We start from the raw sequence: 14,988 nt of genomic DNA, 5'->3' as shown, positions 1-14,988 counted from the left end.
CAATTTTCTGTTTATTGAAATATTTTTTTTGTTACAAGAAACGAAAGTAAAGCTTATACCCCAGCAATATGATCGCTTCTTTTTTGGAGAACTAGATTAATAACTGTAATTCGTCGTTCAGCAATTAAGAGATAGGCGATACATTGATTGAAATTTCAATATAATATCAAAACATCGTAACTTGCAATAATAGGTATTGATGGTATAAACTTTCAACGATATGCCAACAGGGTAAAGTTTCAATTATATTAACAACCCAGAATTTATTTCTTTTTAAATTTCAAACTACGTCCAATCAATATCAAGTTTTTGCAGTGTTTCAAATTACGAATGTGTGAGTTTTGGCGACAAAGATTTCTCATAGTAATCGAGGCTTAAGGCCCTTCCATTTTTTTTTCAAAGTGTAAAAAATAAATAAATAGAGCATATTTTGCCATGACAGTAGTAGTATACGCACGCGATCTCCGCGCGGCGTGATCGGGATGAAATTCGTGTCAAATAATAAGGCGACTAACACACTGCACCGCGCCCCGCGGCGGTGCGCGGGACGCGGAATCAGCACAGGGGGTCTACTCAGGATCTCCGTCCGAAACAATTACTGCCAAATAAGCAATACTTGACCAAATGAAAAGACGCGTGATGCGAATGAAGCTTCATACATGACATGATACTTGTCTTTTAATTTTGTCGAATATTACTTATTTGACAGTAATTGTTTCGGACGGAGATCGAGAGTAGACCCCCAGATCTACGTCAACACGCGGTTTAATATGCGCGGGGGCAGCGGTCTAGTGGCCCCGCGCTACTTAAAGTACTTGCTTCGTAGTTGATCGCCATACTACATTGTACATGTAGCTGAAATTCTTCTTTGACAAGAATGGTTAATAATACAGAACTCATTCAGGGAAAATCCGAACGACAATTACTGGAATAGACACAAATTGATTAAAAATCTGTATATCCGGTAGTGCGGAACGCAGTGTGCCATACCCCGCGTTACGCGGCGACACTGCGTAGAACCGCAGAGAAGCGTTGTCCGTGTGTTCGACGGCGCGTGTTTTCCATACAAACTGAGGTATTTCAGTACAACGTTAAAAAACGCGCTCCGTCGTGGAGCGCGGTGCAGTGTGTTTATCGCCTAATTGCGCCCTTAGCGTTACTAACACAATTGTGAACCCATTCAGTTGTCTAAATTATAAATAATAGTGTATAACCATTGATAGGCTAAGAAGAAAAACTCTCTCCATCGAAATGGCTCTTTACTGTCTTGTTTTTATTACCTAATCATATTTGTTCCCAGCTTCCAAACAAGACGTGACTTTAAAGGTGCCAACAATAAAACGTGAAAGAAAGCAATTAAATCAGTCTGCGTCGAATATTATTCCGTCGGAAAAATTTATACCAATTCGAAGGCCTCCACAACATAAAATATTGAAACAGAAAATTGTTACATCTAAGAATTCTTGCCGATACGTTGGAACAGATTGCAACTTCATTGATACCAAAGAGAACGAAGTCGAAAAAATATCGAAACAATGTTTGTTCAACGAAGCCTTGCTTTCTTTTTTGAATATAATAAATAAGGATTACAATGAACCGGTTACAGCACAGGTATGTTTATAATAGCAATGCGCGATTTCTTCACTTTACTTTTTGTTTTCTACGGCTCCATCATTGACTTACAATTATATGGACGTCGGGTCCGCGCTAAAAAGTGTCCGAACTTATAAAGCGTTAAAATCGTATACAGAGCGTCATTCACGCTCTAGTCTTCGTTTGTTCGACTGACAGCGAAGCAAGCAAAATTAGACAGTACTGCGATGACATTACAGTTTAAATTCAACGTTTTAGCTTTTTCATATTCCTTGACATGTCACTACGTTTAAATAGGTTGACTTGGGACATTTTTTTCGTGGTTTTTGTATTAGACCCGTCGTCCATTTATTTGTAAATCAATGGGCTCCATCATTATATGAAATGATGATTTTGCCAATGTCAAGGTCGCAAGAAGAAAAAGAAAGAAAAAACCATTGAGTTGTATTGAGACAATGGGGCTGCCTTTCCACCAGAGATGTGCGAGGTAGCGAGATGGTGCGAGGATGGATGGTGCGGCGCTGTGAAACGGTGTAATGTGTTCCACCAAGGCTGTGCGAGGACGCGTTACGAACTCTTGTCAGCAACGCATGGGCGGCGTACGGTGTGGTGGGATGAGCGGTGGCGATGTGTCAGTTAAAATCATACTTTCAGTAGCTCTAGTTTCCTACACCGTTTTGCACATGTTCCTCGCCCGCATCCCTAGCACACATTTCTCGCCATTTTGTATGTACAAATCCTTAGCTCCGCTAATCCTTTGCCACCGGAGCTGCACTAAGCAAGGCTAAAAAAATGAAGCAATCCTATTGTGTATTTTTTCCTCGCACACCGCCTCGCTACGTCGCACATGTCTGGGGAAAAACATTTAAAGTTAAGAGGTTATTTATGTTACTGGGGCGGGGGAATTTTGTGGATAGTAAGTTATGACGCTGGACAGATATACTAGGGCAATTAAAAAATTGTGTTCCAAGTTGCCTTCCTCTAGGCTGCACTCGCACAGATGATGATTCTCTAATTCTGATGTTGCGCAACTTTGAATGTTTACTAGTGGTGCGTTCCTAGGGCCCGTGATTTCAAACTAGAGGTGGGTGATAAATAAAGTCACGATGAAAAACCACAGTGATTAGTCATCAAATAATATCACCGTGACTTTTTACGAATGAACGACGTTCCAAAATCACATAGGTTGTTCCTCCGTTCCACCTAAGTTCGCGTTCCCTTATGTCGTAACTTTTTATTCATGGTTGAACGACTGTCGCTTCGAGCCTGTTCCCATGTCTCAACGGTTGTCGTGTCCCACTTCGTGACGACAATTTATCGTTTGCACGACAGAGTCGTTTGATGCACTGCAGTCGCTTCTATGTTCTATTGGAAGCCAGTAGTGTGTGTTCGCTCGCGTGTGAAATGGGCGAAGACGAAATTATAATAATGTATTTCTTTTTAAAAAGGCGGAAGACGAAGCAAAAGAAAGTTTTGGGTATATCTAATGTTATTAAAATTCCATTAGGATTATGTCAAACGTTTATAAATTAAATGAGAAGTGATGAGAGAAAATTTTGGGATTATTTAAGAATGTAATATTTTGTAATAATATGTATAATTAAATTTGAACAAACCTCAATTCACAATATTTCGTTGTAAATAGTTTTTGCCGTTGATTTCGGGCATAAATGGGTTTTAACTCGATCTAAACCCGGCGTTAACAAAGCGTAACGGCGGGGGTTAAAGCCCGGATGCTTGCTCATCTCTGGCTACGACCCAACGCGAGCCAAGGGCGCGGGGTACGAGAGAGGGAGACGGAAACAGAACTCAATGATAAATAAAACGTGACGAAAATAGTAGTTGTGTGGGCTACAAAACATTAAATTACATAAATACTAAATAAAAAATATAAATATATATAAACTAGTACGTGAGATATATATAAAAATACGCATACATACACATAATACATAAAAATACTATCATCATATTCATTGAATATTTTACTTATTTTGACGTGCCAACTTGTCGTGTCGTACGTTCCCGGAAATGGTGCAATGGAACGGTATTCTCCGTGAAAAACGCGCTAACTCCATTTGTATTAATATTCGTTTTTTTGATGATTCGTCATTTGTGTAAAATGATGCATCTTTCTATCTGATCACTTCTACTCTATCTGCTGTAGAAGCGAAGATAATTTTCGTCTGTAATGATATAAGTCACCCTTTTCTAGAAAATGTAACTAGTTTTTGTGTAATGTGATATAAATTTACACGCACATATTCAATTTCGTACGTCACGTTTAAATTCTAAGTGTAAAGAATTACAACTTCATGAATTATTAAAAACATAGAGCTTTCATTAATTTGCTATTGTGAATACTGATTGTATTGTAGTTATATCATTATACACGACGGAATTAAAATAAATCACATCGTGATTAAAACTACAAGTCTTTAAAATCGCCACAATGCAAAGATGTTTGTATGTTTGTATGTCTAATATAATAAATGATGTATTAATCTACACGAACCTTCTTTTGAAAAGAAAGATTTCATATTTTATACAATTTAACTTGTATCAAAAATGTTCAAAGTTTTTGTCTATTTGTAATTTATTTAAATCAAAAGTATAAAGTGATATCATTCATAATCCTAATCAATCTCTTTATAGACACATTTGAAAGAGAAAGGCGATTGTAAATGCGTATAGACAGGGGTCGATCTTATATGTTTAAGCATTGATTTACAAATAAATGAACGACGGGTCTAATACAAAAACCACGAAAAAAATGTCCCAAGTCAACCTATTTAAACGTAGTAGTGACATGTAAAGGAATGTGAAAAAGCTAAAACGTTGAATTTAAAGTGTAATATCATCGCAGTACTGTCTAATTTTGCTTGCTTCGCTGTCAGCCGACCAAACGAAGACTAAAGCATGAATGACACTCTGTATACGATTTTAACGCCCTATAAGTTCGGACACTTTTTAGCGCGGACCCGACGTCTATATAATTGTAAGTCAATGTGTTTAAGTCTATTTTTCTATTTGTTCTAGATCTACAATAAAATTAAATAAGAAATTTTATCGTCACTGGCAACGATACTTATTAAAATACAATATTTCTAAAAAATATAGAAATGTGAAGTAAAGTAATCAAAACTTCTTAATTTGTTTTAAACTGACATAAAAACGCTTATTGACTGTCTTTAAAAATAATAAACTAACAAAAACTATTTTCTAAAATTCAAAACGTAATAAATTGTCCAAAGTTTCAGGGCCAAAAGATTCTTTCGAAAAACAATCGTTAGAAACTTGATTTTTTTTTAAATTTCCTTATGAACGCGAGAGTCAGAATGGCGGGTGTACCTTCACGGATCCTGACAAATTTGGTATCAAAAAATGTACTATTTAGTACCTCTATTTAAAAAAATTGTACCTCCATCAGAGCGAAGTTAAAGCAATATCAAAGGTACCAACCTCGGATTACCAATATTTATTTAATAGCTATAAAAACTTCTTATTCCATTTGTACCTTAATAGTACTCTAAAGTAAAGGAAACTCCAGCTCGATCTGCTGGTTAGTTTCTGAGAAATAAGACAAATATGTTGAGATTTCAGAGTGCTGTGTGCATCTTAACGAATCCTGACATATTTGGTACCAAATAGTTGGTTAACTGTGCAAAAAACATTTACAACCCCAAAGTTGCGACTATCTGTCGTCACGTTTTTATCGTGACGCTTTATTGGTCGTCCGACGACTGTCGTTCTAAGGCGATTATCACACTGCACCGCGCCCCGCGACGGAGCGCGGAGCTGCGTTTTTTAACGTTGTACTGAAATACCTCAGTTTGTATGGAAAACACGCGCCGTCGAACACACTAAGGGTCGTATCCTGGAACTCTACTCAATGCTCAAGTCAGGATTTGAGTATGGGTCTGCCATTAGGGTCGTATTTCCAGTGCTTGTGGTTCCATTGCAATCCTGACTTGAGTATTGAGTAGACTTCTAGAATACGACCCTTACAACGCTTCTCTGCACGCGGTATTACCGCGCCCCCGCGCGGAGGGTGCGGCGAACCGCAGGGTTATGGCACACTGCGCTCCGCACTACCGCGCAGATTTTTAAGCTTAAGGACATGTTCAGTTTCCTACAAGAGATCTCGACATCGATAAATTTATATTTGCTATTGAAAATCGACCAAATTTATCTTCATATTTTCTTAAATCTTTATAATGGAGTTGAAATTATCCATTTATCGTTCTGGTTCGTAAAAAGGAATGTATCCAATATCTTCAATGTCTTTTTATTTGAGCAAACAAAAACCAAATCGACAGTAGGTATAACTGCAGCGTCCTGAATGAGTTCTGTATTATTAACCATTCTTGTCAAAGAAGGATCTCAGCTACATGACTGAACAATCACTAAGGCGATCAACTACGAAGCGACTACTTTAAGTGGCACGGTGCCGCCAGACAGCTGCTCGCTGCCCGCGTCCCGCACACCGTCGCGGGGCGCGGTGCAGTGTGTTAATCGCCTAACTCTTCCCATTGTCACGACAGTCTGTCGTCGTAACGACAATTAATCGTGTCGTACTATATGTGAACAACTTCTTTTCCTGTATTATGTTACGTTGCTCTAATCCCAAAGTAAGTAGCTAAAGCAATTGTGTTATAGAAATCGAGAACCACGACGGTACCACAAACACCCAGACACTAGACAATATAGAAAAGTTAGTTTCTACAATGGCCCGGCCGGGGATCGAACCCGGGACCGTAGAGGCCGTCAAGTTCATTTAAATATACAAGCCACGACACTGTAAACTGCACGACTATCTGTCGTCATGACATAATGCGAACGCACGCGGTATTATGAGTTTACTTATTACTAGGGTAGGCAGTGCCTATTTGCCTGCATGAGGTGCACGCCACGGGCTATCTTTTATGAGAATTTACACGTGCAATAAATAGGTTGTTAATAGGAAATGAAACTATTTTTCCGGATTTAAATCGCGTATATTTGTTTTTTCAAACAAACCGACGTTTCGGGCCCTTTACAGGTCCCATGGTCACGGTTGACTGAGGTGGTACAGTCTTCAACCAGTTATGTCTAATATGTAATAATAATGCATAGGTTGTTAAGCTAAGAAAAATTTTTTACGGTGCAGAAACCGTGGTAGGCAAACTTGGTGTGGTTTTGTTGTTTATCTAATAAACAGCTTATTTGACATCAGGTGAGCCATCAGACTGATTTTATCGGTATGCGTACCGATAAGCAATTTGTAGTGAGCCCACATAATTTTATTTTTTTGCTTTATATTTCTTTACAGGTTATTAAGGAAAAGAAAGAAAAACCGGAAGCAACAAAACCGGGTTCGTTAGCATTAGTCCGAAGTGATAAACAAAAAATAAAAAATGTTAGTAAAGAAAACCCGGAAGCAACATCATCGGCCTCGCCAACATCGGCCTCGTCAATATCGGGCTCGTCAGCATTGACCCAAAATGATAAACAAGAAGTTGAAAATGTAAAGAAAGAAAGACCGGAAACAACAACATCGGCCTCTTTAGAAGTAATCCAAAATTATAACGAAGAAATTGAAAATGTAGAAATAGGAAAACCGGAAACAACAACATCGGCCTCTGAAGCAGTAATCGAAGCTGATAAACAAAATATTAAAAATGTAATGAGAGGAATATCGATGACATTGAATTCGTTTGCCTCAAAGCAGTGTGACGAAGAAGAAAATACAAATAATTTGGACATAACAATAAAAGATTTGACAAGGGCGTTGATAGAAACATTGAAAATGAAGACATGTATTCAATCTTCTGCTTTTGTATCAGAGTGTGATTTATACAACGACTGTAGACTTAAAGGTTTGTGTTTAGTTCCAAAGTTAATAACAAATTTTAAAGAATACATTCACGTTATAATAAGCAGTGATCGGCATTGATGGAGTTAATTTAGCTAGACTAAAGAATAATGTGGACATTCCCTTCGACAAATCGCGGGACTTCTCGGAACTGATTATATTTGAATATGCATATTATTTATTGAGATTTCAGTACATTGGCGACAAATTTTATTATTTTCTATGTATTATTTGCCGCAATTACTGTCTCAAAAAATAATTTTGTAATTTTGTTTCTATAGGTAATTACGTAAATTCTGTAAATTCCTGAACCCACGGCTCTTGAAAGGCGGTGGGTAAAATTATTAGAATAGCACGCCTCAAATTAAGGATGCCTCCAAATTAAACGCTTATAAAAGCACTGCAGTGGTGCTGTGGCGCTAATAATTTTCATACAACATTTAGAGACGCAGTTGCAGCGCCACCTGTCGTTACACGCGCGCGCCATTTTTGCAGTCACAATTAGTGAACTGTAACATAATCGAAACGCTGCAGCGCTTTTTTAAGCGTCTCGTTTGAAAGCGCCCTAATACTAGCGCTAATACTCCCAAAAACAAATTGATATCGATATCATAAGTTATTTTGTAAGCCTTTTTATCTTTTTTCAGCAAGCAACCATTACATAGAAACAAGTAAATTAACCCTTCAAGGACGCAAACCCATTTTATTAATGTCAAACGATGCTTACAATGTCGGCACAGATTTCTCAACCGAATACATATCCGTCCAGAATCTACAAAACAAACGACAAAGAGAAGAAATTCTAAACGAAGACCAAATCGCTAACATGAGGGAACATAAAAAAACACCGAATCTGGAAAATATTATTAACGACGTTAAGGAATTTTCACACAACGTAGAAAGACATTCTATTAATAGGTTCGAAGACGAACTGAAATGTCAAGGCCTTAAAGATGGCTCATCAAAAATAGTTCGTGGTCGAGTCAGCATTGTAGAAAAAACCAACAGTAAACGCACTTTCAGAGAAGAGCCTCGTAAATACAAAGTTACAGTACCAGAGCCATTGAATGGAAGGGCTAGTAAGTCATTGAGGTCTCATGCAACGGCTGAAAATAAACTTTCCACAAATGCACCTTCTGGACCTATCTCATTAGGCAAATTTAAAGCTGAACTGCTTGAATATCTACAAACACACAAACGGAGCGGTGATAAACTTTTCAGTCGTGTTCTTTCCACACAAGAATTCTCCAAACATGTACAAAGTGCAACAACAAAGTGCAAAGTTAAAGATAAACTGCGCAATAAAGGAACAGATCTGGAACTACGAAAAGGAAGTAATGGAAAACCATCGGGTTCGCGTACAAATAGCAGAAAGGAACATACTCGCGATGTTTGTTCCAAACTCGAGACTCCCAGATATGTAGATGTACTAGTGTTTAATACAGACCAACATAAACGTCCAAGAACTGTTAAAGAACCACGAAAAGAAGTAGATAGAAGACCATCCATATCACTTACAAGAAGTGGAAATAAAACTTTTAGCCACGTGCTTCCCAGACATGAATCTGCTGGATATGTGCCTTTACGTAAATTGAAAAATAAAGCTTTTAGCCACGTGCTTCCGAGACATGAATCTGCTGGATATGTACCTCTACGTAAATTAAAAAATGAACTGCATCGTACTCAAGACGCAGACCTAGAATCACGAAATAAAATGGTTACAAAGAGGCCAAGGGAATATTCTCATGTTTTTTCCAGAAACACCCCCGAATATGTAGATTTACGAAAATCAAAAGAAGATCAGCATAAATATCAAGACACAATTACAGAACTACAAAATCATACCGATATAACATCCTATAGTTCACTTATAAAAAGCGGAAATGAGTCTCTTGGCCATGGGCATTCTAGTCATGAATCACCGAGCCATGCAATTTTATGCGTTAATGAGTTGCGTAAATTGAAAAAAAATCTGAACAAATCCCAGGATTTAATTACAGAGTCACGAAAAAATTTGGATAAAACACCATCTAGTTCTTCTACAAAGAGCGAATATGAACTTTCAAGACAAGAATCTCCCAGACATTTACCTAATGACGAACTACGTAAATATCACGCATCAGATTTAGAATCACGAAAGAAAGAAAGTAATGGAAAACCATCTATTTCCTCTACAAGGGGCGGTAAGGAACTTTCTCAGGATATTTCTTCCCAACATGTAAATATATATATATTCAATACAGGCGAATATAAATACCAAGACACTATTACAGAAGGAAAAAAAATAAATAGAAGACCGTTAATATCTTCTGCAAGAAGGGGAAACATATTTTCCAGACATAACACTTCAGGATATGTATCTGATGTACCTTTAAGTGGGTTCAAAGATAAGTTGCGTGGGGACAACGACACAGGGCTAGAATTTGATAATAAAGCCTCTAGTTCTCTTGCAACGAGTGGAAGAAAACCTTTAGATGTTTTTTCTAGAAATGAGATTTCCAGACATGTATATTTACAAAAATTACAGAAAGATCGACGTAAGTACCAAGACACAATTAAGGAACTACAAAAATACATACATATAATATCATCTAATACACCTACAAGAAGCGTAAAAGAGTCTTTTAATTGTGGACTTTCCAATTATAAACCACTGAGACATGTACTTTTACCCAAATCCAAAAGTAAGCTATTGAAAAAAGAGCAGCGTAAATACCAGGACACGGCCACAGAACCACGAAAAGAAGTGGACAAATGGACAGCAACATCCTCCAATTCTTGTACAGATTCCAGGTATAAATTTGCCATACATATGCCTGTAAGTAAGCTCAAAGATACCGTCCCTAACTATCCAAGTACAGATCTGGAACTACAAAATCAAATGTATAGAATATCGTCTACTTCTCTCACAAGTAGAAAAAATGAGCTTTCCAAGCGTGATACTTTTAGGCATGACCCTCTGTGCAAATTCGAAGATGAGTTGTATAAACATCACGATACAGATAATGAACCACAAAAAGAAATGGATGAACCACTGTCTAGTTGTCCCACAATAAGTGATAATGAATTTTCCAATCTAGAATCTTGCATAAACCACATTGAACCACAAAATAAAATGTATGCAATGTCATCTACCTCTCCTTCGAGGTGTAAAACTGAATTTTCAGAGTGTGACTCTCATAGGGATGGGCCTTTATGCAAATTCAAAGATGAGCTACGTAAGCAGCATGATAAAGTTCGTGAAATGGAAATGAACGTATCACTATTTAGTTGTCCTACAAGAAGTGAACATGAACTTTCAGGGCAAGAATCTGGCACAAAGGTGTCTTTATGCAAATTCAAAGATGTTGTGTGTGAATATCAGGATATCTATCTAGACGCAGAAAATAAAACGTATGTAACATCATCGACTTCTCCTACGAGGAGGAAAACTGAATTTTTGAAACATGGTTCTCGTAAAAAAGATACAGTTCCTGAACCACAAAAGAAAATTGATGAAGTACCATCTAGTTATATTACAAGAAGTATAACTAAACTTTCCACGCATAAATCTCCCTTGCAAGTCGTTTTAGACAAATTCAAAGATTACCTTGGAAAATATCCTGATCCTGTTTCAGAATCAAAGAAACAAATAAGTGGAACACTGCATAGTACTTTAGCGAAGACAACAGATATACTGTCCAGATATCCATCTTACAGTAATGCATCTACTCAGCATGTTCCTTTACGCAAATTCAAAGATGAGCTAAACGAGTATCAAGAAACAGTTACAGTATCTCTAAAACGAATGGATGAAACTGTGTCCCATTCTTCTGCAAACAGAAAAGATCAGTCTAGGCGTGATCGTTCCAGAAAATTAAATGTACCTTCAAGACATGTGCCAATACGCAAGTCGAGAGATAAACTGTATAATTACCAGAATATAGTATCACGACCACGAAAAGAATACCAAAGCACAGTTACACAACGACGAGAAGTATTGCGTAGAACGTCATTCAAATCACCCTTAATAGTTGGAAAGACGTCTAGCAAGCCAATACATGTTCCTTTCCAAATAATACATAAGAAAAGCGAAGGTATCGTGTCAAAAGTAGCAAGTAATATTACAGACAGCAATATTAAAATTGATGGTGAAGATCAAGAGTATAATAAAGGTTGTACAAGTTTATTTTCATTTATTTATGGTGTAGAAACCGTTAGCTACTTGCAATTGGACACTTGTCATACACGTTGCTACCCCTGGAGCAACCCATCCAATAGATCTATCGACTATTAGTTCTACGGGCCGATCTTTGCAGCTGCTTACTTGTTAGGAGCCTTCTCCATCTAACTCTTTTCACTCCCTTCAATTGAATCTCCTACCTCCTTGATCGTTTTCGTTATCTCCCAACAAGGTCGCCCTGTGATTTGTTGCAATCTTTCATGTTAGGCATCTCCTAGTCCTTAGTTATAGCCTGAAATTCTTCACATACGTAACCTATGGTACATGTTTTTAAGTTTGCGGTGCTTTTATTTTTCAGCCTACAAAGATCCGACAAAGCTTGTTAACGACAGCCCAATAGGGTACCGTCAAGATGTCTGTTTAGATCTTTTGGCCAATTTTTTAAATGCCTTTTTACTAGAGTTTCATAAACTTATGGATCGCCAAAGTAAACTGAGTAATATTGTTGATTCTATACCTAAATTGAAAAAAGATGAGGAAGTTGCAATGATACTTGATGACACGATAAAAACTGATGATAAACAAGGGATGGCAACGAAAATAGAATATAATAAGAGAAATATCCAGAATGTTCCTTTGGAAAAGACATCTACAGGAACAAAGAACTCGAAATCATCATTTTCTCCTCAAACTTTTCCAAAATCTCGGATTATCAATACAAATTCTCTTGTTTTGGATTTTTTGCGACGTTCCGACTTTCATAGATCTAATTTAAAATCTAGTATACCCATTGAAAAGTCCAAAACTCGGTCAATTATTAGCTCAAATATTCCAAGAATAATTACTTCTCCGTGCAATATAAAACAAGACAATAAAAAAACGCACTCAGAATTAATGTTAACATCCTTGAAGAAACAACTAAATGTTACCAGACGTAATAATAGTATTATCAAGGAACCCAACAACAATTTTACTTTGAGCAATGTGACGGAAAACAAACTAAAGTATCCTGTGTCAAACGATACCAATAGACATGTAGAGGATAAAACAAATGCACACGGTATTTACAGTAATTACCCAACAAAACAAGCAACTTCTGCAAATTTCAAGAAAAACAGTGAGAAATATATTAAAGAACACAAAAATAAACATTTCATACGTTCACTTAGAACGAAAACATGTTACATGAAGACAAAAGCTTCCATAAGAAGAAACCAAAATGATATACAAGGTTCTTACAAAACTAATAATAAAATTAAGAAAAATAGAGCTATAACTGGTATTTCTTGTACAAGGAAATTCAATAAGAAGAAATATGAAATAAGCAATAACAAAAACCGATGTAGGGAAGAATATTATAGGAATAATGCTAAATATGACATTGGAGATTCATTTAAATCACGTCAGACAATACCAGCAATCATAGACCCTAGTTTAGATTGTAAGGAAACTGAAAAGGTTCTTGCGCTAAAAGAACGTGCATCTAATAGAGCTAATCTACTTCTTCATTTAATACACCATAGCAACGTCGATTTGAAAGTCAATGAAATCGATTGCTTGAGAAGTAATTCAGAAATTTCTGCACAGTGCCTCGATTTAAGGGTCGATTCGAATATATCAACAAACTCACCTCAATCTAAAAAAGTGAATATACCGATGAACAATCCGGATACAAAATTATTGAATTCCTCTAATAAACCAAATGCATCTGCCAAAAATTCAAATACCAAAAACAATTCAACAGAATTTAAGAAATCAAGATTCGATTGTTTTCCGTCGACAAATTTGGTGAACATCAAACAGAATTCAATGCCAACACCAAATTCTAGATATGATCTAAAATCGTGTACAAAAAAGTCGAATGCAAATGTTAACATGCGAACAAAACTAAAATCCACTACAAAAATTAAGCACTCAGGACACGAATCAAATCAAGAAGTGGCGAATGGAATTAATGATTTCAAAACGTCTGCGAAACGACAAAAAAGGCGTGTCAAATCAAAACCGTCAATAATACGGAAATATGGTCAATATTCGGACATGGTAATAAATGTTCCAAGATACGATGTAAAAAAACCAAAATTCGGATACAATCCGAAAATACGCAAGAGCATCGAATTTAAGATGCAATGAGGGCTATGTAGATAGTAGAGCTGCTGATTTAAGAAACTGAAGAGCATTCCATAAACACAAGATTATAAAATTAAGGTAAACCCGCACTAAACCCAGGAAAAATACATTCCAGTCGCTCAAACGACTCGCAAAACAATAAAACAGTAGGCTTGTTCACTTGTTGTTGTTGTTGTAATTTAAAACTTTCCGATATTTAATGTTGTCAGGTTTTAGTACGTAGGCTTCTTCGCGACTGCACTAATGATGAAGAGTCCCTAGTTTGAAAGTTTGTGTTGCAACTACACCGTGTAGTGGCGGATTTGCCCTAAGGCCACCCTAGGTCCGGGCCGAGGGCGGCCAATCGTGACAAAATATTCACTGTTGATGACAAGAAGTAACTCAAAGTATCTAAATATTTCAATGACTCACGCACATTATGGCACAATAATCACAAACAATAATCTTCCTATATCACTTTCATATATTTTATTTATAAGATATAGATAAGTCTAACCAGTAAGTATATGAGTGCTACTACATGATCTGATCAGGGCGCCCAAGACTGCAAATCCACCACTGATACAGTGTCAATATTATATCATAATACAATAGCAGTTGTCCGTGTGACTGCGGGCGACCAGAGCGAGCAGCGTGAAGACCCCCTGAAATCAGGGCACGCGTAAAGCGACCAGCGATTAACACCAACTGTCGAAGATCCCAAGGTCAGTGACATTCTAGCCCCGTCAAAGGTTCAATATGTTTCCGGAAAAAGAAGTATTTGTTTAAAAAATAAATGTTGCGTCATGTAAAGATTAAAGTGAGAAGGCTTTATTTTATAAAAGTGATAATATGGAAAATGTTTATTATTTTCTATATTCATGTTTAACAATTATAAGTCTTGTTTTTAATAGTGTTTTTTATTTTTTTTCACTTCTCATGCTCTAAAAATACGTCAATATAGCCTTAGGCGGGGGGATAAAAAGTGCATCGTTGAATTAATTAGGAGTAAAAATTAGGTACCTAGTTGTTCAATTACTAGTGATAATTTCGGAGAAAAAATTAGATTTTTATTTGTATAGAGAAATCTTAGATTGTAATCTGAGGGAGAAATACATACATTTTATTTTTTCGTTCACCTTTTGTAAAGCTAGCAAGTACATACATGCAAACAGATTATTTTTTCTACATAGAGAATGATTGGAATTATACTGGTAAGTAATCCACGCAGATTACATTTTCTTATATTTTGAGATAAAAAATAAAATAT

At 36.7% G+C, this 14,988-nt stretch overlaps 1 protein-coding gene across 1 annotated transcript in view; it reads left to right on the top strand.

Annotated features, from left to right (window-relative positions):
• The window catches only part of LOC113234395, an 18,440-nt gene extending 4,036 nt beyond the window's left edge, over nt 1-14,404 (top strand). Inside the window, exons 2-5 of the mRNA XM_026469706.1 lie at nt 6,905-7,451; nt 8,095-11,601; nt 11,968-13,067; nt 14,273-14,404. Of these exons, the coding sequence (XP_026325491.1) occupies nt 6,905-7,451; nt 8,095-11,601; nt 11,968-13,067; nt 14,273-14,404 (5,286 nt within the window). The remainder of the gene's footprint in view (nt 1-6,904; nt 7,452-8,094; nt 11,602-11,967; nt 13,068-14,272) is intronic.
• The last annotated feature ends 584 nt before the right edge of the window (nt 14,405-14,988 follow it).

The sequence above is a fragment of the Hyposmocoma kahamanoa genome, unplaced genomic scaffold (genome assembly GCF_003589595.1).
Source record: "Hyposmocoma kahamanoa isolate Upper Pololo Valley unplaced genomic scaffold, ASM358959v1 84, whole genome shotgun sequence".
In the NCBI taxonomy this organism is placed as follows: domain Eukaryota; kingdom Metazoa; phylum Arthropoda; class Insecta; order Lepidoptera; family Cosmopterigidae; genus Hyposmocoma; species Hyposmocoma kahamanoa.
Note: the sequence above shows the minus strand (reverse complement) of the source record. Positions and strands in the feature narration are given on the sequence as shown.